General features: G+C 36.5%; 1 protein-coding gene across 5 annotated transcripts in view; it reads left to right on the top strand.

The window, feature by feature from the left end:
• Positions 1–24,357, top strand: part of FAT1 (FAT atypical cadherin 1) — a 157,873-nt gene that overhangs the window by 98,913 nt on the left and 34,603 nt on the right. For all 5 annotated transcript variants that reach the window (XR_011919964.1, XM_072406160.1, XM_072406162.1 and 2 more), the window contains exons 8-15: positions 5,434–5,709; positions 5,819–6,029; positions 9,490–13,557; positions 15,276–15,472; positions 16,492–16,645; positions 19,734–19,967; positions 20,544–20,933; positions 22,211–22,425. Coding sequence is in view for 4 of the 5 variants with exons in the window: in XM_072406160.1 (XP_072262261.1) it covers positions 5,434–5,709; positions 5,819–6,029; positions 9,490–13,557; positions 15,276–15,472; positions 16,492–16,645; positions 19,734–19,967; positions 20,544–20,933; positions 22,211–22,425 (5,745 nt within the window). In the remaining variant the exon portion in view is untranslated. The remainder of the gene's footprint in view (positions 1–5,433; positions 5,710–5,818; positions 6,030–9,489; positions 13,558–15,275; positions 15,473–16,491; positions 16,646–19,733; positions 19,968–20,543; positions 20,934–22,210; positions 22,426–24,357) is intronic.

Raw genomic sequence — 24,357 nt, 5'->3', positions numbered from 1 at the left:
TCGCTCTCCCCCTCCCCTCTCCATAGAGCATGAACGGTGCTGTATGTACAGCACCGTTCATGCATCGTGCAGTCCTTTGTCGTTGGAAAGGATCGTGAAAGATCCTTTCCAACGACAAAAATTGGAAGTGTGTACGCAGCTTTATTCCTTTGTGTAAATATGCATTCTAAATAGCTTTTAAACTAGATCTGATTCATAAACCATTGTTATGTTTGAACAAAATAAATATTGTTTTTGCCCTTCTCCTTTGATGCATCTTTGTGCTGCTGTTCTTATACAGCCTTATTGCAATCACTTTTTATGGCTGCATTTTCACAACAGTATACCATACTTGCAGAATGAAGGCCTCATAAGCTCACCAACAGAAGCCCTTATAAAAAGATTACCAATGTAGAAACACAATTAGGAGACCCCCCTATAAACACCTTTATGGCAGAATCACCAAGTTTAGATTTAATAAAAGCAACTGACCTAAAAGTTAATTTTGAGATGAAATGTTGGTGAACGGTGATATGATATTTAAGTGACTGAGTTTATATACACTTTGGGAGGTCTGTATCTTTTGTTTCATCTCCCCCTTAATGCTGGATGCTGCCATTGTCAGCCCTAGAAGCACTACTATTTGGGAATCAAAGTCAGTGGATGGGAGATTCGGCTTCAGTCATTGTTTATAGTAAAAAGGAGGTTTCAGTCTTAATTCCCTTCTAAATTTTCTTGTGGAATTACGTGTTAAGTCAGATATGAGATCTCACCCATTCTGTCACATTGAGCCAGCGATTTAAACTGTTGAATAATCATAGGGATTTGTACAATCAAGAATTCAGAGAATGTGCTTGGTGTTTGCAAATCTTAATTAACAGGCATTCCAGTAAGCAAGCGAGCTGTGCTTTATGCAGCTGTAGGACTCGGCCATCGGAGTCTAACTGGAGAACTGCTTGCATATTCACTTTTTTTTCTAACATGCTGTTTTACCATGATTTCAAGGTCAAGGTTGTATGAAGTTTTTAGGAAAACTCACACAAATTATATTCTGAAAATTCAGCTAGTTCTGGGTTATGCTTTGTGCTGGCTGAATTGTGAAAAGCACTGCAATTTGTGTTCCCAAGGGTGGTATTTTGTATACAAAACCATTCACCTTGGCTCTATATACCCTCTCTACAGCATAGCAATTATTAAGTATTATGGATATTATTATTATTATGGTATTATGGATATGGAGGTCTTTGAATTAAATAAATTGGCTGTATATATTGTGTATTAGGTTCTGCAATGACTATTGGAGAGTTAATGAACTATACATAATACTTCACAGACCACAGAGCCATAATCATTTATGTTCCTACTCTGTTCTGCAGGGTACAAGTACTCTAAGTATTCTGGTACAATCTATACATCTACCTCCTGCTTGGGGGGAGGAGGACCTGTAATGGCTCCATTTATGTTTGGAGATTCATATAAAGAGACAAGATCACTTTATATGACTTACGTCCTTTTTCCACTTCTCCAGTAATCTTTGCCTAGGTAGGGACCTCTCTTCCTCTTGTGCTATTGGACCTGATATATTAAAGTTCTCCAACGCTGGAGAGGATATACTTTCATTAGTGAAGCTGGGTGATCCAGCAAACTGGAGTGGATCTGGGCCAGGATTCAAAACATTTGCTAGCAAATTGAAAATTACTGTTAGGAGATGCTCATCTGTACAGCGACTCCGTGCTGTGCACCATCGTGGTATAAAACACTGTCTGTTCTGTCCAGCGATGTCATTTGCAGCAGCCAGGAGAACTAAGATAGCAGCAGCCCCTGGATCCCTTTAGCTGTGCATCCTGATAGATTTATGGCATCCCCAGCATCCATTGTTAGGCTGCGCATGGCTAAAGGGGATTCTAGAGGCTGATCAGCTCCTAACTCAGTCCTGCACTGCTATTGGCTGCTGGGACTTTAAAGCCTCTCTGCTCTTAGACACCAGTGCCTGTTGTAGTGTGTAGCTGGGCTAATCTGTCCTGAAGTGTGTATTTATCTGGTTTTCTGTTGCTGACCTTGCCTGTTCCTAACCTATCCTGTATGCAGCCTGGACCAACCTTTTGCCTATGGCTCCGACTCTGCTTGTGTTTTGTCCTTGTTTACTTCGTTTGGTGGACGGATATTCTGTGTATGACCTAAGGCCGAGCGGGGGGCTTACTAAAGGTGAAGACTTTAGTGTTGGATAGGGGGACTGGTGTCTGGTGAGGACTGGTGCTGACCAGGGCCTTACAATTACTTTGAAGGATTCCATTCAAGGTTTACTGGATCAGCCAGATTTACTGATGAAAGTGTATCCTTTCCAGCCTTGGAGCACTTTAATAAATCAGGCCCATTGTTTCTGTCTACCATTTGCTACCCCTATTTAACGTAAAGCACAGTGTAATATGTTGAGGCTATTGCTCCCACTTACTTTACTATAGCCTCTCTGCAATGAGCTTATTATTTCTCGTTTATTAGTTGTGACTGCTTGTACCATAGGGGAGGTAACTGGTGAAAGAAGTGAGGCTTTTAACATTGTCAGTGACTATAACTTGCCAATTAACACATCTTGTCCCACTATTTTCTGAAATGACAGCACTGCATCAATTTCCAAAACCCATCCGCTGGGATATGCTAAAAATCTGACAATAGGTTTTAACTAACCATATAAAAACATACACAGTGACAGTGAGGACCATCTTTAAATGTTTAAAAACTATAAAAAGTGTACAGTGTTCTCCCCTTTCCCTTTTAGCTGGGTTCACCACCCAGCACTTTTCACAATACAGGGGCTGCCACCCGCCTATAGCTTCTTCTCACCCAGCTAAAAAAAACTTCTGGGGAGAAAACTGAGTGTATATATATATATATATATATATATACCCACAAACATTAGTTAAATATACCATATTTGCCATAATCGGTACAAATTTAAGCTCTACCTTGGCCTACATGCTGTTTAATTGGATAATGTGAAAGCTTTAATGTGTTTGAATATGTTTTACACTTTTTATGTTTTTTTTGTTAAACTTTGAAGAAGGTCCTTACTATGCCATTGCGCTCTGGGATTGTTTTTCTTTATGTTTTTTTAATAGATCTGACCCAATCTTCCACTGTAGCACCAAAGCTAAGGATACAAATATGCTTTTAAATGATTGCTGTCTTTCTTCTGCATTGCAGATTCTCAATACCGCTTTCTAATTAGCACCACAGGTGGTTTTATTATTGTTTAAAACCATTCCATAATCTGCAAAATATAAAAAAATGAAAGAAATATTTTGCCTTTAGACATACTTTAGGATACTATGTATGTAATTGTTTCCCTTTTATGTCCTATTTGTATCCCCAACTGCTTGTATATTCATTTCATAGCGATCAATGAATTTTGAGTGATGAACTCTATTCCTATGGATTGTGAATGTAACAATATTGAGCTTTGTGTGGCGTCTTACATACCTCATTGGCTACATTGAAAAGTTTTCTTTGCTGTAATTTGTGTCTCTCTTCCCAGTTACAAGGCCATCACAATGGTGTCACTATCTTGCAGCTGCAATGCTCTATTAAATATTTATTCTATTATTACTGTGTAAGCGTCTCCATTGCAGGGACAGCAGTCAATGTTTCAGTGTATTCTGTAAAGTACTGTCAAATGTTGCATTGTTAATGAATGCACTAAATAACTCTATGATTACACATTGCCTGGTAAATGGCACTGGATCTGAGAATGTTATCAAACATGTGTTTTACTAAATATGTATATAAATAGAGCAGGTAGTGCTTTTTTCCACAGAATATTGCTATGTTTGATTGGAATCCTAAAACTGCCGCTCCTGTTTTATGAGTTTAGCACCTCATAAAGTAAAACTATGTAGAAATGATCAGCTAAGATTATTGTTGCAGATGGAGATACAATCTGTGATGCCCAAAGGCATATTAATTCATGTATTGTTATATATTGATGACTGAATGAAATCCGTCAGAATACTAGTATACAACACTGCTTTTATTTTCCACCTGCATTGTTTTCAAAAGCAAAAAAAAAAAAAGATGTCTAAAGTATTTACTGGAGGCAGATAAAAATGTAATGTGTAATCACACTAACTTAACAAGCTCCTTGTTCAAGAGATGGGTGAACATAAAGCACAACTTGTATGGTATGAAATAGCTACTGTGACATTCACAAGCGTTTATGGAATGTACCAGAACTAAGATAACGATTGCTTCATTGTAGAGCCATTCTTTGAATTATACAGCAAGGAATCACTTTAGGAACACAGTTCCTTACTCAAACTAACTAAAGTGGTTGTATTCAGTGCCAATTACTCTGAGCTCTTAATTATCCTCTGGATTCTAACCCGTGTGTAAAGGTACATGCACACTTGGGATGGCTGCTGGAAAATATCACAAGATGCTCATTAAGGATGAGTGAGAATGCCTCTGATATTCTCACAAAAATCTCCTCGAACTTCCAATGGGTCCGCAAAATTTTGGCGAACCGATTTCCTGAACCCATCGGAAGATCAAGGAAATCATTACAGCAGGTGTACCGCGGCTGCATTCATGTACTCCTCCTGTTAGGATGATTCCCCCGGCTGCATTTATTCATGATGAGCACTGCCGCGGGACTCCTGTGTTCTTGGATAGAGAATCTCTATCCAAGAAGAACACATACTACAGGGCTGCAAGAGCAATCAGGGAAGCGGAGCTGACAGCAGGTCCCAAAAAAATTTGATCTCGACAGCCAAATTTACACAGGCCGTTCTCGCTAACATGTGCCATAAGCAAAAACGGCCCGATTAGCTGCGAGATCGAATTTTAAAATTTTGCTTGCTCATCCCTAATGCTCAGGATGGTCCTTGTAATAGAAGGACTGTATTTTTGGTCTTGAAATAGCCAAGCCAGGTCAGTTGTTCCCCCAAAATGTGTCAGCTAGGGGTTATATGCCTGTGTGGACAAATCTTTCTAAAATATGTTTTCTGGTCCAAACAGAATTGGCCAGCTTGTTCAATGTGTGTCAATGGGCACCTTACTGGTTTATTCTTATATTCAGTCCCCTCGCAGTATATACTCATACTAATTTGATTTATTTCCATTTTTGCTTTGTTTATGCCCAACTATACTTTTGTTACTGTCACCACACTCCCTGGGAACTCCTCAGACAGGGATTTGACCCGAGTTGGGAACCAAGACGTAAAATGTCCATAAACTTTTTCTAGGTTAGTAGATCAGAAAGTGTTAAAGCAAAGTATCCAAAAAAATACCAAGCAAAGATCAGATTAGATCATGAGTCCTCCGGCCAGTATGTAAAAACTAATATAAAGGCAGTAAATAACAACTAATTGATGTCCCATAAATTTGAGGAAAAAACTGTTCATGTAGTTTTATAGATTTAATTCCTTCAACAGTATTATCTTTAATTTTGCTGTTTTTTAGGTTTTAATTAAGGTTATTGACACCAATGACCACCGGCCAGAATTTTCCACCTCAAAATATGAAGTGCTTATCCCAGAAGACGTTCTACCAGAGACAGAGATTTTGCAAGTCACTGCCACTGACAAGGATGAGAAGAATAAATTGATTTACACGTTACAGAGCAGCACTGACCCCGCTAGTCTGAAGAAGTTTCGAATAGACCCTGCCACAGGCTCCCTGTACGTTGTAGAAAAATTGGATCACGAAGCAATGCAGCAGCACATTCTTACTGTAATGGTAAGCAGTAATCACACATCTCTTTCTCAGCAGCTGACAAATGGGACATTTTTTATTTTTCATTGTAAAATTCATGTGCTGTAGTATTGACTGAACATTCATTTTTCAGGTGCGTGATCAAGATGTCCCTGTCTTGCGCAACTATGCCAGGATTGTTATTAATGTGACTGACACCAATGACCATGCCCCTTGGTTTACAAGCTCTTTCTATGAAGGTCGAGTCTATGAATCAGCAGCCGTTGGATCCGCCGTGATTCAAGTCACTGCCATAGATAAAGATAAAGGGAAAAATGCTGAGATTGTTTATTCCATTGAGTCAGGTATGTTATATGTTGGCAATTGTCAAGACATTAAATACTTTAAATAAACAAGAGCATATTAGGGACACCTAAACCTGAATATGGGTCATACATACGTGTGTGTGTGTGTGTGTGTATATATATATATATATAAATATATATATATATATATATATATATATATATATACATACAGTAGCAGTGTGAAAAAAACTGCCTAAGGCTCACCGAATTTATGGTGAACAAGTTTTTGAATAGCTAATATTTCTTCCCAGTATCCTAAAATGGTAAAGAACCTTATGTTTGAGAGCAGGTGAATCTTCTGCTTCATGATAACTACAAATTTTAAATGCTCTACTATTTTGTTTACCACATTGCCGATGTAGTCACTTACTTGCATTTATTTATATTTGGGGGCTCCCATCCTGTATATCTCGGTTTCTCGAAACTTTTGGTTGAGTAGCGAGCACTTAGCACCACCCTCATCAGGACTTCATGTACCATTATACCTAGCACAAGCTAAAAAAAGCACATATGCAATCATCCCTAATAATCATAGATATTTCCATCATCATGTATGTTCATTGTAAATTGCCCAGGTTTTGAAAGTTTTGCTTTTATAAATTAAGATCCAATATTGCCTTTAGGCAGACTTGCTTTTAAAAGTGGCTTTGGGTAGAAGGTCATGGTCATAGCTCAATGAACAATGCTGATGTGTAACATGCTATAATCCATGTCAAGCAATCAAATTTCACATTAACTGTTAACAGTTACTATAGACGCATTTTACTTTTTAATACTTAGACTATGTTAAGATGGGCAATGAGAACAGGGGTTCCAAGACAGCTCCTGGTGGATGGCACCTTGCCAGCTTCTTGTGCAGGGGAAGACGAGACAGTTCCCTGAAGTAATCAGGCAGGTAAGACGGCATTATTGCAGAAGGAACATCACCTATCCCTTTCTGCATAAATGGCCTGCCTGATCAAACTTTTCTAAAAAGGGAAGTTTAGTTTAACTAAATTAATATGAATTGTAATTGGTTTCAGTGCGTAATTGTGTATGATGAAAAGCCCTTGAGTTTTTCAGGTAAAAGCTTAAACCGATGTAGAATGCATCTTTTTTTTTCTCCTACTTTACCCACTGCCCTTGGAAAGTATACTAGAAATAATTGTCTAAACATGGTATTTTAACTAAAGATAGCAATTTACAATTGTGTGTTTATTCATTGTTCCTGATGAATGTTTTTCTTTTCAAATATAGCAGATGGTTGAATTAATAAACAGATCCGTATATTAATATATTTTGTTTGTCAGAGAAATCTATAAATAGCATTTTTCAGAAATATGTGTGGCACTCGCACGTGGCCCTTCCTTTTACTAATATTTGCACAACTTATACAACACTGCTGGTTGATTGGCTGATGAAAGAATGGATGATACAGTACCTCAAAATGGGTTTAAATGTCACATATTTCCCATCAAAATTCTGGGGGAATAAATTATAACTGTCAATCTTCCAAGTTGGCAGCATAGGGATTCTTCAGATGCTTGTGATATTTTATGGACTTTGTAATGTTCTATTCTGAGAATGGCACAGTGTTCATTGCACAACAGTCAGAGCAGACATTATCATTTACCAACTCCCTGGTGTAATTCCCTCTGCTCGAATGGAGCATTTCATCATATGCTAATTGTTCCTTTTAGAAACTAGCTTTACACTTTTACTATTATTCGGAAAATACATAGAATAAACTAATTATGTTTCCAAAGTAGATTTCACAGCAAATGACCTCTTGTTAACACATCATACAGTCTCTTCATCAAAACCATACTGTGTAGCCTGGTTGATAATCACATTTGCTTTGCTAACGACTGTAATGGCATAATCATGATTTGAAGGGCTTTGCACAGCCATTTAAAGTTTTACTTGAGAAAGTAGACTGTGTGATTGAATACTACTCATATAATCATGAAAGCAACCTTGCCATGGTAAGGTAAAATATGTGGAACATTCTTCCCAGTGGTCTCTCTAAAACTCCACAACTCATCCAGTATAGTGCTGAATCCTTTTTTGGATCAGAGCTGAGTCTATGCTCTATCTTTCAAATAACAAATATTACTATATATTTATCCATTTATATAGTGCTGACATCTTCCAAAGTGCTTTGCAAGGTTCACATTTATGTCATCAACTGTCTCTCAGAGGAGCCCACAACTTAGGTAGCAGTCTTGGCGGTTCAGCACGTCCATCTTAGTATCTGATAGCCATTGCTGACTGTGTTTTCTTGTATAACATTAGTGAAATGCATGATAAAACTCTTTATATAGGCCAGCTATATAAATCAGAGAGCTTTGAGTCAATTTACTGCTGCATGACCTAATTATGTACAGCGCTAAAGAAGGTTTTCCCATGCTCCCAGTGCTGGCATTTATTTATCAAATTTTGGCCAGCCAGGAATAGCCTCATATTTTCCCTTTCTAGCCTTCTTCTGAACCAAAACTTACAATTATGCAAATTATATATATTGCATTATAGTTGCTTCAAATATAAAGTACATGGTTTCTTTAGTGACCTATCACAATTTGGCTATCTAGTTAATTCCAGCCTGCAGACTGACCTCTGATACCTAAATAATAGTGCAGAACATGAACACTTATGCATTCATTGCTTTTTTATACATTGAATCCAAATACAGGGTGCACCTATAGTGTGTAATTCAGTTCATGAGTACAGTTTTTGGTGTATCTACCTTGTAAACATCGCTAATATATTCATTTATGTGCATTTATGTGCTCTTTTTTATTTTTAGCGCTCTTAGTAATTTTTTTATTGAGGTTTTCTTCAAACAGTTACTATGTGAAATTTTATACCAAACATTTATATATTCTCAGTGGATACATATAATAATATGAGCACATCTGGTGTCATTTTTATATTATGATAGGTGGATTGGTTCAATATAATTTTGTTACTTCTCTGGAAAGGTTGTAAGCTGCACCTTTCTAACCTGTGTAACTAACCTTTACAATCATGTTACTAAAAGGAAAGAAAGGTGGTTAAAATGGGTCAATTTATCAATGTAAACATTCACACAACCTTCACCCAGCAGTTACATGTTTGTGTTATGTGCCAGCACATGCCTGTAAATATCCTTTCCAGCATCTTGGATGCACCTAAACCTGGGGCGTTCTACCAGTCAGTATCCAGAGTTGGATTGCTCCTTCCTGTCTTCTTACCTTCATTTGGTCCCATCTATGTCACTAGTATAAAAGGGCATCAGAAGGGTATCTAAAGCCCACAGTTTACCCTTGGTGCCAATTCTCTTTAACTTAGAAGGTAAAGATGTAGCTCCATTTCTCAGTGCATTTGCTTTAGAGTACAGTTAAATATTAAGCCTTGTTTACTGACACATCTGACATTGTTGAATATGATGTTACATAAGTTGTGTTTATTAAGTGTATGTATTTCTTTTGTTTTCCAGGGAATACTGCAAATGTATTTTCCATTGATCCAGTATTGGGAATTATTAAGACAGCAAAAGAACTTGATCGAAGTGTCCAAAGTCAATATGAGCTGGTGATTAAAGCTTCAGACCATGGAATTCCAACAATGAGCCAAATTACATCCGTACACATTTTTGTCACAGTTTCAGACAATGCAGCACCCAAATTTTTGAAGAAAGAGTACTATGCTGAAATTAGTGAATCAGCACGAATTGGCAGTTTCGTGGCAATGCTATCCACTCACAGCCAGTCTTCGGTCACTTATGAAATCAAAAGTGGAAATACAATGAATGCCTTTGAGATCAATCCCAATTCAGGAGTGGTGATAACCAGAGACCATCTTGATTTTGAAACAATGCCATCTTACACTCTTACCGTGCAAGCTACAAATATGGCTGGCTTGTCAACCAATGTGACACTTATTGTGCATCTTCGAGATGAGAATGACAACTTTCCCATCTTTGTGCAGAAAGAATACAAAGGACTCATTAGTGAATCTGCACCAGCTAACAGTGTTGTTTTAACTGATGAAAATACTCCTTTGGTAATTCGAGCTACTGATGCTGACAGAGAAACAAACGCTTTGCTTGTTTATCAAATTGTTGAGCCGTCTGTCCATAAGTATTTTGCCATTGATCCCAGCACTGGTGCAATACGCACCTTGGTTACATTGGATTATGAACAGACAAATATATTCCATTTCACTGTTCAAGTACATGACATGGGCTATCCACGACTGTTTGCAGAATACATAGCGAATGTTACCATATATGTTGTCGATATTAATGACTGCGCTCCAGTGTTCTCAAAAGAGGTCTATGAAGCCTCCATATTAATACCAACATACAGGGGAGTAAAAGTTATTACCGTTAATGCAACAGATGACGATTCTGGATCATTCTCAGAAATCATGTATTCCATAGTTGAAGGTAACATTGGAGAAAAGTTTGCAATTGACCCCTTAAAAGGTGTAATAACCATCCAAAACACCAGTCCTTTAAGGAGTCGCTATGAACTAAATGTACGAGCTTCAGATGGACGCTTCTCTACCCTTACATCAGTAAAAATTAATGTAAAAGAAAGTAGGGAAAGCTCACTGAAATTCACTCAGCGGACTTATTCTGCAGTTGTTCAAGAAAATACAACCCAGATAAAAACTTTAACTGTTATTAGTGCAGTTGGAAATCGCATCAACGAACCTTTGTTTTTCCATATTCTTAATCCAGATAACCGATTTAAAATTAGCCGCACTTCTGGTGTCCTTTCAACTACTGGTATACCATTTGACCGAGAACAGCAGGACCTGTATGAGATAGTTGTTGAGGTCACTGATGAACAAAAGCCACCAAGAATCCCTCATGTCCTAGTGAAAGTATTTGTTGAAGACATCAATGACAACAGCCCTGTATTTGTAAATCTTCCGTATTATGCAATGGTACAAGTGGACGCTAAAGTGGGTGATATTATCCGCCATGTTACTGCTGTAGATAAAGACGCTGATAAAAATGGAGAGATACATTACTATCTGAAAGATCATTCTCAACACTTTCAAATTGGGCTATCAGGTGCTATATCATTGAAGAAAGAATTTAATCCTGATGAATTTAATAAAGAATATTCTATCATTGTTGTAGCAAAAGACGGCGGAAGCCCTTCCTATTCAGCAGAGGTTGTCGTTTTAATTACAGTAATGAATAAAGCAATGCCAGTCTTTGAAAAGCCATTTTACAGTGCGGTAATTGCAGAGAATGCCCCACTCCATAGCCCTGTTGTGCACATACAAGCCAACAGCCCAGAAGGTCTCCGAATAATTTACAGCATCACAGATGGTGATCCATTCAGTCAGTTTAATATAAACTTCAACACAGGTGTAATTAATGTATTTGCATCTCTTGATTTTGAGTCCCATCCAGCATATAAATTGAGAGTCCGAGCAACAGACTCTGTGACTGGGGCACATGCTGAAGTTTTTGTTGATATTATATTAGAAGATGTTAATGATAATTCACCCATGTTCAAACAAAAAACATATTCTGCTACCTTGTCTGAGGCTTCAGTAATTGGAACATCTGTTGTACAAGTAAAGGCCACAGATGCTGACTCTGGTCAAAATAAAGCTATTTCATACTACATAGTGAGTAACCAAGGCAATACTTCCCAATATTTCCATATTGATAACAACAATGGTCTCATTGTAGTTGCAAAACCACTGGATTATGAATATTTGCATACATACAGTTTCTTAGTGGGGGCAGTGGACAGCGGAATTCCTCCCTTAAGTAGTGTTGCCACGGTAAATGTCAGTGTCATTGATCTCAATGATAATCCTCCAGAATTCACGCAACAAGTTTACGAAGCAAGAATTAGTGAGCTTTCAAGGCAAGGAAGCTTTGTAACTTCTGTCAAAGCTACAGATCCTGATAGTATAGATGTTGAAAAATTGGAGTATTCCATCCTTTCTGGCAACGAAGAGATGAATTTTGTTATTGACAGCAAAAGTGGAATGATACGTGTTTCACACTTACGTAAAAAAGTTCTGCAAGCATTCTACATTCTCAATGTCTCAGTATCTGATGGTGTATTCAGAAGTGCAGCTCAGGTACGCATTTCTGTAATGAGCTCCAATTTACATAGCCCTAAATTTGGACAAAGCCAGTATGAAGTAGAACTTTCCGAAAATTCTCCAATACATACCCTTGTGACCGAACTTAAAGCTGTTGATGAAGACATGGGCATTTATGGGCAGGTGACTTATCACATTCTAAACGAGTATGCTAAGGACAATTTCTACTTTAATGACAAAGGACAGTTGTTTACAGCAGAAAAGCTTGACCGAGAAAGTCCAACTAACAAAGTCATCCCTATAAGTGTAATGGCTAAGGATGCTGGTGGAAAAGTTGGGTTCTGCTCTGTTAGTATCATTCTTACAGATTATAATGATAATGATCCAAAGTTCCGTGCCTCAGAGTATAAGCTGAGTATTGCATCTGATATCCCCCGAGGTTCTACTCTTGTTAGAGTCTTGGCTTCTGATGGTGATGAAGGTGCAAATGCTGATATAACATATAGCATTGTGGCAAACTCTGAAAGTGTATCTGAGAATTTTGAAATCAATCAATATTCCGGTATCATTACCACCAAGGAAAGCTTAGTTGGATTAGAAGATGAAATATTTTCTTTTTTTGTTAAAGCTACAGATGGTGGATCTCCACACAGAGAGAGCATTGCACCAGTCAATATTCAGATATTCCCACCAGAAGTGCAGCTGCCAAAGTTTTCTGAGCCTTTCTATACCTTAAGTATCTCTGAAGACACTCCAATTGGTACAGAGCTTGATGTTATCAGAGCAGATAGTACCCAACCCATTATCTATCATCTAATGAAAGGAAATACACTTGAGAGTAACGTTGGTGACATTTTCGTAATTGACAAGCAAACTGGCCGGCTAAAACTTGAGAAGATGTTGGATCATGAAACAACTAAATGGTATCAGTTTTCAGTGTTGGCCCAAGGTGTTCATGGTGAGCATGAAGTAGTTACCTCTGCAGATGTTAGTATCCAAGTTAAAGATGTCAATGATAATAAGCCTGTATTTGAAGCCAATCCATATGAGGCTTTCATTGTGGAGAATCTTGCAGCTGGGGCTATGGTCATCCAAGTTAAAGCTGTTGATGTGGATTCAGGACTCAATGGGCATGTTTCATATATGCTAGCACCATCACAGGAGCCTGAAGAAATTAAAGATTATTTCTCAATAGACATGGAAACAGGATGGGTCACCACTCTTGCAGAGCTTGACCATGAAAAAAGAAACAAATACAACATTGTTGTAGTTGCTTATGACCATGGTGATAAAATGCTGTCATCATCCACTATAATTGAGGTTACAGTGATGGACGTGAATGATAATCCTCCACGCTTCAATGCAGAAATATACAAAGGTACAGTGAGTGAGGATGACCCTCTTGGTAGTATCTTTGCTATTCTAAGCACCAGTGATGACGATACTGAAGATATCAACAAGGAAACCACAATGTACATTACAGGTAAATGATTTTTTCCTAAATACTTTTTTACTGCTATACATCCAGTAAATGAGTATATTGACATAAAAAAATACTATGTGAAAAGTGAAAATAAAGGAAAAAACTTTAAAAAGGTTTACTTAAATGGGCTTGGTTATATGAGGCTCAGGCACCTGAGATTTATAATGGTAAGTAGTTTTACTTCAAAGTTGTCTATTCTTGGTATGAAGTTGCTTATAGCATACTTAGTATTGCTGAATCGATTTCTCTGGAACTTAGGGTATGAGATATATTTGAATGAACACACATTAACACCCATGAAAGATAATGTGCTGTATATTCTAGTTAGACTTCACACCATCCTCCCCCCCCCGAATTAATTAGTTGTTATTTAGCTTCAGCATAACCTGGAAATATTAGTTCTCAAAGACCAGCCTTTCAAACATAAGTGGCACACAACACACACTACAGCTGCTTGTTTAGAAATATATGTAATCATTCTATAACATGCACTTTTTAATTCAGGTTTATTAGCTCTTTTATGTTTTATAATTATTATTACTATTATTATATTATTACTATTTTTTGTGACTATGTTTTATCTTTTTACACTTTAGTGCTTTAGAATAATTGTCTTTTTTATATGAAATGTTTATGTAATTATACATTTTATTTTTTTGTTTTCATTATAACATATCTTTTCTTCTTAAAAATTAGAAATCACTTAGGTAATGATTCAAAGCTATTTATATAATTTTATATTCATTTTATTCGAAACAATGGCTTTGTGTTTCATCTTCTTTTCAAATGTAGATCTTCTTTGTTTAATTTTCTTTTCTCCCAATCATTTCAGTGTTATATCATTTTGTATTTGTCATTCAAATAACATGGCAAGTCCTCATTTTTCACTTAAGACATTCTTCTGTCTTCACCACATGATCATTAGCTGAATTTGTGTTAGTTTTTCTTAAAAAGCTGCATCATTTACTGGTAAAATGCTAATCAGCCTAACACTGCATAATGTTGGCGGTGGCAGTATGTAGTCCACTATGATAATTTATGCATATTTATGCTTAGTTTCGAACTTTGTAGACCTCAGTGTTTATATCCTGGCAAAACGTAATTTCTGACAGCATTTAACCTATTACTACTTTGGGCTCAGTTCACACAGCAATGTAAACAATAAACTACACATCATTGCAATCATTTATATAGCACCTACCATATTTTAGGCAGCTTTCTGGAACCCCATGAACCCCACCCTACTGTTTCAGTGTAAGAGTATTTATATAGATCATAAGGCAACCCAGAAAGGTATCATTTTAAATGAAGATTGCGATTTCTTATTCTGTTCATGCTGCCAGAATGCTGCTAAAATCTGCCAAAGCAGTACTTTATTGATCTCTTTGGTCCATGGATGTAGTTGGTGGATCCTCCTGACCTAGCATATCCTGTAATAGCATTGATTGAGGCGAAGCAGCCACAGGGAACCCAGATAATCAACACTTCACATAATAGGATCACATTGGTGAAGTTGGTAAAAATCTTGCCTTGGGGTGTGTTATACAGAAGACAGTGAATTGAGGCCTTGCTACCCCTCATTCTTTAGAAAATACCTGCATGTCTGTAGTCAGCTATAGGTTGTGTCTGATTAACTTGTTATTTGGCTGTGATTGGGTCAGTGTTCATAATAAATATCAGGTCTGCTACATAAAACTAATGTTATTTATAATTTACAGGAGGAGATCCACTGGGCCAGTTTGCAATTGAAAATATGCAGAATGAATGGAAGGTATATGTTAAAAGAATGCTGGACAGGGAGCTAAAAGACAATTACCTTCTAAACATAACTGCCACTGATGGAACGTTCTCAAGCAAAGCTGTGGTAGAAGTGAATGTTCTGGACGCTAATGACAATGCCCCAGTCTGTGAAAAGGTACATTTATTAAAAGCATTGTCTTCATATTGCACCTGAGTTAATGTATTTTTAGGACTTTTGTGTAATATAGGAAGATGTGTTTGTCTTTTTTTTAACTATTTGTCAGTCAGCCTTGTGACAGACCTATCAATAATAATACATGTGCATGTTTATAAACACAAGTGAATTTAGTTAACACTTACACATAAAGTAATGTAAAAAGTAATGACCATTTAATGGGGATAATCATCTACTAGTTAATTGTTGTGAATTTTACTAGAGAAGTGAGATATTTGAAAGATTAGTATAATATAGGTAGGGAGAGTAACCACATCCTAAAGTTTATATTATTCAAACATTTTATAATAAGCCCTTCCAACCACAACCTTGTAATCCTCCAATAAGTGATGAATACTAAATTCCTATCTAAATTGACAACTATATTTATTTAACATAAAATAAATACAGAGATTTGCACAAATTCTAAGGTATAGCATGTTGGACCATTTTCTAGGATGTAAACAGTACATTGCAGTGCATGTACAGTTTATGCATATAGAGAATGTAGCTATTTCAAATTTGGAATTTAATTATATTCTAAAATTGCTTTGAAATGTAAGTGGGATTGAGAAAGCATGGTGCATTAATGAGTTCCAGGTCTAAACGGCAAATACAATACATGTACATAAAAAATTCCTGCAGTTATTTATTCCTTTAAAAGCAGTCTTAGGCACAGTAAACAGGTTCTATACCAAACGAATAGAAGCATAGCACAGTCTCAGCTCTTGGACAATGGCCTTAACGGCTTATGTGCCAGTGAACTCCAGGCAACTAATAAAATACACAGATAAAGTGCATATATCATTGGGTAAATTGGTTTTAATGGAATGTCCATTTTTTTAATGCCTTATAACACATTGGTGGCACAGTGTACGTCTTTAAACAACTACCACCTAATCCTTTTATGAAAACTCAGTTTGACTTTATTAAGACTGTCTAAAAGAGGTTAACGGTTTTTAAAAACTTTTTTTTTACAGGATTCCTATTCTGAGACCTTTTCAGAAGACGCCCCTTCAGGGAAACTAATCCTTCAAGTCTCGGCGAGCGATGCCGACATGCGTTCCAACGCTGAGATCATTTACACTCTGCATGGGCTTGGCTCAGAGAAATTTCACCTTAATCCATTCACAGGTGAGCTTTAGAAATGTAATAAATTGTGCACTTTTTGTTTTGACCTTTTAATCATGTCTTACAGACATTGTTGCTGTTAATTCTCCCGGAGAAAAAGCCAGGCATAATTTCCTGCTACAGGAATAGGCATTTAATTGCATCAATTCCATTAATTGAGGAACTCAATATTACTGTGTAAAACAGATATAAAAAACAGTTCTACACAGACAGTGTTTATTCATCCATTAGAATAGAAGGAAGGTTACGCAAATTGGTCTGAAATTTTTTCTTAGACATTCTGAGGTTTTTTAATTATATTTATAATAAATTTTACTTTTGTGCCTGCTAGTTTACGTTATTTCCAGATCAAAGACTTTCCCGTAGCCAGTTCCAGGAGCCAAATCTGTCCTGTGAACCAAAGGGCTAAATTTGTAATAGTCATACAATAACTGTATACAGAATATCCTTGCTGTTAAAGCTCAATGTGTAGCTCTAGCACTGCCAGATGTAAGTACAAGTCCATAGCTCATCCTAGGTACTAGTTTCAGTCTCTGTTAACTAGTTCTAGTGTCTAGCACTTGTAGCTGTACATTTAACCACATACTCATCATGTGATTTCAAGCAGAGTTTCATTTCTTACTACACCCACTCTGACCCATTTAACCCTAAATGGGCTTTGCTATAGACCCCTATGTTTGAGATGACATCTCTGGTGTGTAGCTTAGTGTCCTGTGGTCGTTCTCTAAACAATAACAATATTACTGATCATGGAATATCCTGACACTAAAAGCTGTTAGATACTGGGAGAAAATTATTGCTGATCATTGGATTTTGAGAAACCCAATCAGAACTAGGAAATAAAAGTTCCTGATGCAATATTTACTCGTAAGGATTTATTCTGTGTTAGTTAAGTGAGCAGTCAGCATGATGTAGGGTCGGATTTTTCTTTTGTGCACATTACACGTGTTGGCCAAGTTCCTTTAGTGACTGCATTGAACTTACTGGCTACTGAAGTCTAAATAGATTTTCTTTTACACTTGCTTACCTTTATGGCTTTTGTTGTAAAAAGTGGTAACTTTATCGATTGATTCTCTGTGTGTGATTTTTTTGGATTGTATAACAAAGAATCCTTTTTGATATAAATTGACATTTTTTGTTTTTTTTGTTATGTTATATTGAACACTGCTGTGTAACATAGTAGGATAAATATTTCATACTCGAGTATATGTGTGCAAGGCAAATTACTCACCCCAAATCTGAGCATTAAACTGATTATGCTGGTTGGTATTTTATTTTTACTTATAGTTATACTTATATTCAAACTTATACTTATTAGTTTGTTTCCAAATATTCACGTTGTTACCTGTAGTGTAATGATCTAATCTGTGTAGGTTTTCAAAATTCATAGGTTCGCTTCTGATAACACCTACATAATGCAACTATAAATGGGAATAATTTATTCTACACATTCCTATAATTTTAAATACATTGAAAAGAAGAGTAATTGACTTAAATTAATGTTGTCAGATACATATTGAATAACAAAAGAAATGACAATATTGTAACAACAATATATCAGCTTTCTGCATGGGGATCTTGGCGCTGGTAAATTTGGTGCAGAACTTTCAGCTCATAGAGCCTCACCCAAACACCACATCTTTTCCCTTTTCCTATAACTTGAATACACTGACTTTCTGTATCACTAATCCTAGCGTAATTGAAATCAATTGGAGTCCTCTAAAAACATCAGAAAAGCATTGATTTGTTAATAATTTGTCACTCAGAAAACATTTTTCTTTCTTTACTGGTGTGGAAAGTAAACAGTAGGTGTCTCAGAATGTGTATAGAAGGGAAAAAGGACTGCTACTGTGCATAAGAAATGCTACAAAATAAATACATTTAATGGTAACCAAACTGTGACCGCAGCACTAATATTAAAGTGAAGCAGATATTTTGTGGATGTTCCTTTTCCTTTAGGATGTGTTTCTAAATTGTTGAACATCCATTAGGACATAACTTTACTATTTCTTTAACTTTTACAGGAACCCTGCCTTATGCCAACACTCACCACCCCCCATAACCCTTCCCCTAACCCCAAACACTACCCTGCACACTACCCCACAATAACCCCTTGCTATTGTAAAGTTAACACTTTTTGGGTAATCAATAAGTTAAATGAACACTTTTTGATCCTGCTACTGTTTCTTCTGTGTCTTTCAAAATGTATTCAGAATACATTATAATAATTTTTTTATATTGTTTAAAAGTGCAGAATAGGATCCTTTGTATTAAGGTTGTGGAAAAATTGTAAAATGCTAGATGTTACAGCTGCATGTTTCAGTGCTTGCATTCTCAGTAGTATTTTCCTCTTATTCTGTATCAATGAGAATATCCAGACACATTAAAAGTTTTAATGTTCCGCTGTTTCGGATTGAATGACATTTTTTCTGCAGACTTTCTAGACTTGTTAATAAGGGTTCTCTGCACAAAGCTCCAGCTAGTATAATGATTATTTAGGGAGAGGCATCTTCAGCTGGAATAAACTGATTAGCTGTGGTATATGGATCCATTTTCATGGAGCAAAGCATCTAAACTACGCTGCATAACTTTTAAGAGCTAAAGTAAAGAGGCTTAAAATGTGGTACTAAATGAAAAAAAGAAATGTCTGAACTGGAACACATTAGAGGAATAGTAACAGCTGGCCTGGAAATACCTTGGAATACCCTAGGAATATTTCTGTTCTTTTGCAGAACATGCTTTGTCTGGTCTCTCTCTGCCTTCTACCGACATATACAGAATTAAAGAATGTGCAGGCTCTGATAAACCGTCTTTCAGCAATTAGATCTTTTGGCTAATATCTGACCATCATCTTGTATCTATGAAGAACTTAAAAATGCCAGCTTACAGCCCTGACTCTCATAAATCTTCTGGAAATAATGATAACAAAAAGAAGATAATATTAGACGTTATCATTAAGCTTCAGAGCTTAAGAATAATATTAGGCTTCCTTCATCCGAACCTTATCTGCTTCCTTGTTTTACAGTTTTAAAAATTGCAAACAAAGTATGAATTCTTTTTTATGTTTTTTTTTCCTTTTTTTATTTTCAAGGTGAACTTAAAACATCATTACCACTTGACCGTGAGATCCAGGAAGTCTATCACCTTTTAGTGAAAGCTACAGATGGAGGAGGAAACCTCTGCGAAGCCATTGTGGAACTGACATTGGAAGATGTGAATGACAATGCCCCGGAGTTTTCTGCAGATCCTTACAGCGTGACTGTATTTGAGAACACTGAGCCCAAAACGCCACTCACAAGGGTGCAGGCCATCGATGCTGATACAGGTATAAACTGTTGGACTGTGGTTAGAAGGTTTTGAGATATTACATGAGTATTCTACTTCCTTTACCATTAGCTGATGTTACTCTTGTGAAAGATGCTGGCCAGTAATCAGACTGAGCTGACTGCTTAGTAACTATGTCTTACTGAGTTTATTGTTATACCTTAATTTATGCAATACACTTTCTTTCAGTGACTACTAATTATTTTTATCAATATCCATAAAATAATCCCTTTTCAAGCTAATAATGATTGTATTAAAAACTTGACACAATGCAGAATCTGCATACATTCCCTGGCTGACATATCTCTGGCAAGAAATTATCATTTAAAATGAATATTGTTCTCTTGAGATAAGGAACATCAATAGATTAAATGACATGTAACTTTATATGAAATATTAACATAAGCAATGCTCATAGCAGATTTGTGTATCCACAAAGAACAGCATATGTTATTGTGAAATGGAATGTTGGGCACAACATGAAACTTAAGCTGCATGAAAAAACTGTAAGGTTCAAATTTTAAAATGACATTAAAATATTAACATGTTCTTTTTTTCTTGTGTGTTTTTATTGTAGGACTTAATCAGAAGGTTCAATATTTATTAGTCAGCTCAGCAGAAGGTCAGTTCTCCATCGATGAGTCATCTGGAATAATTACTCTGGAGAAACCTCTAGATCGAGAGATGCAAGCAGTGTACACCCTTACAGTCAAAGCCAGTGACCATGGTTTGCCTCGGAAGCTGTCCTCAGTTACCAGTGTGGTGATATCAGTCTTGGACATTAATGATAATCCACCAGTCTTTGAACACCGAGAATACGGGGCCACTTTGTCAGAGGATGTAATGGTTGGAACAGAAGTTCTCCAGGTGTATGCCACAAGCAGAGATATTGAAGCCAATGCAGAAATTTCATACCAGATTATCAGTGGCAATGAGCAAGGAAAATTCAGCATTAACCCAGTGACAGGTATTGCTTCTATTTTCCTACAAATATGTTCATAGCATACAAATGCTGATAGTATATAATCAAAAATGAACCCTTGTCACTGTAATATAATATACTCGCCAATTACAGCTATAATAATAAGAACATCTCTAATTATATTGGTAGTACCAGATACAGGGAGTAAGAACTAAACCCTTTAGTCCCCAATAAGTATTTGGGGTTAAATCATGCATCACACCTGCACTTTGCAGCTACACAACATATAATTGCATTTATTTAGAATGGTACCCCAGTACATGAGTACAGTAGTCCCTGCAGCCCAGCAAAAACAATTCATTGCCAAAGCCAGAAGCCAGAAGAATACCGAGGGAAGATGTAATTTATATAGGGGAGTCTTAATAAGTGACTATGCTGAGAAAAAAAGTACTCGCTGCCCATTTTTAGGGTAGTGGTTTAGTTCCACTGTAGTTCAGCACTTCAGCACACAAAAATGCAGTTTCAATGAGTTATAGTTTCCTAATTTACTCTAAAGCAAAATACTTCCATTCTTATCTTGTTAGTGTTAGTTTCTGTCCTGGTAATAGTGTTTGAATGGAGTCCTATATTTACCAGCCAGGAAGCAGAAATATTTTCCAGTTGGCAAGTTTAGGCCAAAGACAGACCCTTAAACCTCAACAGTAGTAAGCCAAAAAAACATAATTTCCTGCAAAAAGGTTTATCCATGTTCTCCAGAAAGTTGTAAACTCCTTCACTGGAAAGTTATGTCGATCAACGTCGCCACTCTTAAACTCCCGCTGATCTCCTGTTAAAGAAAAGCTGGCCAGATGCCAGAGTATATGAAGCTTCTTGGTATTTTCCAGACTTACAAAGACCCTGGTCTTGGAAAAGTAAAGAGATCAATGAACTAGAAACTGCACTGCACAGAAGAAAAAACAATATATCCTGTATATTTGGTGCAGCAAAACGTATACAAGAATTTTAGCTAAATGCATGTTTAGATGTATTGTAAGAATTCAGGTTAGAACTGGCCATTTGCATATAACGACACTGAGTTTGTCATGCTTTTTGTGCAATTATTTGCAAGAAAAATTGCATGTGAACAAAGCCTATCTCTAATGGCAAAAATTACATTGTAGCTCTCATTTTCAAAATCTACTTTTTACAAATCTGGCATGTCCTGGTATGACACCAGTGTAAAACACCTATAATACACATTTCCATAAATCTAATTTTGTACATAGCCCCATCACTTTCAGCATCCATATTTTAATGTATATTTTTGGTTTTATTCTTAACAGGAGTTCTTTTCATAATTGAAAGTTTGGATCATGAAAGTGCAGCAGAATATTATTTGACAGTAGAAGCCACCGATGGCGGCACTCCACCTTTAAGCGATGTTGCAACAATCACCATTAATGTAACAGATGTCAATGACAACTCGCCAGTTTTCAGTCAGAGCACTTACAATGCTGTGGTCGGTGAAGACGCTGTCTCTGGACAATCTGTGTTGATGGTAATTTGTAATAAACTACTAATCAAGTGTATTACTATGTAGTCACTAATACTATTGCCTTGTTTACTTCTGACCCTCAATTTGAGAACAATTTTACCACCACAAATGTGAACACTTGTAACCAATACAATGTGATACACATGTGATACAAAATGTAAAAAGACAAACAGGTCATTTCAGAAATTACCATCTACTATATTGTGATTTTGGAAAGTAATGAAAGGGGGGTAAAGTGTATCTAAAGAACCTAAAAATTAAGTTTATTGTGCTGTATTTGCTTTTATATAACAACATGCATTTAATTGTACCTTCACTGAACTGACTACCAGTCTTACCTTGGAGAAGCCCTTGTACTCCACAGGAGAACATTGGATGACCACTGAGGGCCCCTAAAAAAAGGAATAATATCTAGTGAATATTGCCCTGCCAGTGGCTGAAGAGTCACATATAGGTCATATCCATAGGCAGGCTCATGCATTATAATACAGCATTTACCAGCATGGTTTGCTAAAGTAATAGTTAGTGGCCCATGTGCAAAGTATTCCCCATATCAGCCTTTATTATCCTTCCATACCTGAACATCTTATAGGCTCACTATTTTCTGATAACTGTGTAGTTTTCTCCACATTTATACAGACATAGTGTGACATTGCAAATCTCCAATATTTTGCATGACATTATGTAAATTATGGGAAAAACATACACCTTCTTAGAAAAGTTATGGTTTGTCCCAGCCCCAGTCTCAATCACTTTTTCTGCACGGCTTTAACTATTTAAAACATGCATATACTTTGAAACACATATACATACATTCTTACAGAATAAAAAAGAAAAATAATCTATGTACAAAATAATATCATTACACATATTAACTTCAGTAACCAGGATACAATGAGTTTCACCATAGGGGGCCTCTAGAACAGCATTTAATTAACCTATAATTTTCTTTAGAAGTCATGTAATCAGTGTGATTATCTAGTTTTATGGTAAGCTTTCTACAAACACCTGCATTGTAAGCTAAAGAGGTGGGTACTTAAATGGGTTTATTGGAGGGAGTGAGCCATGGTGGGTGACATTAGGGGATATTTACTAGTAATCCAGAGGAGGATAGGAGGCAGAACTTTATAATGGGATGTGTAATAAAATGGTTTAAATATTATTCTTAACTTCTGTGTGCAGTTCCCCCATATAACACAGCAAAACCTGAGTATTTCCAAAAGTATTGAGACTTCTTGTTGGCTGCACATTTGTTTTAGTCATATACCAGTATTTATTCACGTGCATGGAAAGGGTCCTTTAAGATTCAGTTTTAAAAGTAATTCCCTGTCATTCTTTAGTTCTCCATTATCATGTTTCATTAGTGAACACAGTGTACTCTGTTTGAAGACAGCAAGACAAAGCACTTGAACATTTATAGTTGGATTGATCCATTTAAATATGATGTTCATTTGCATAAAAGTGGAATTATCATTTTGACACGTGAAATTAAAAATTACAAGTTTAAGCCTGACAGCATTCGGCAGAGAGAAAAAAGGATTATCTGGGCAATGATATTACATATAAATATTTAAAAATGACACAAGTTCAAGAACTCAAACCAACCATGTCCACTGGAATGCTTTTTTCCTCTTGTAAAATCAAATCAGTACATCTACTACTTTTACCACCATTATACTGGCAGGTAGAAATCTTGTGAATAGCTTCATCCATAATATAGTGTAGTGGGATCCTGTCGTCCATGGAGAGAACTGGGCAAGGCTTACTGATACTAGTGCAGCACAGTTGTAATGTGCAAAAAAACGAATAAAGTTAAAAATGTATGTATGTAATTGTGCACCAAAAGAGAACATACACATACTTGAGTTCAGGTACACATTAACGGAAACCTGTAGGGTGAAAATATGGAGGTCATTATTGATACTTCCCAGTGCT

Source organism: Pyxicephalus adspersus, chromosome 3 (assembly GCF_032062135.1).
Source record: "Pyxicephalus adspersus chromosome 3, UCB_Pads_2.0, whole genome shotgun sequence".
In the NCBI taxonomy this organism is placed as follows: Eukaryota; Metazoa; Chordata; class Amphibia; order Anura; family Pyxicephalidae; genus Pyxicephalus; species Pyxicephalus adspersus.
The sequence above is the reverse complement of the archived record's forward strand: the minus strand, read 5'-3'. Positions and strand labels throughout refer to the sequence as shown.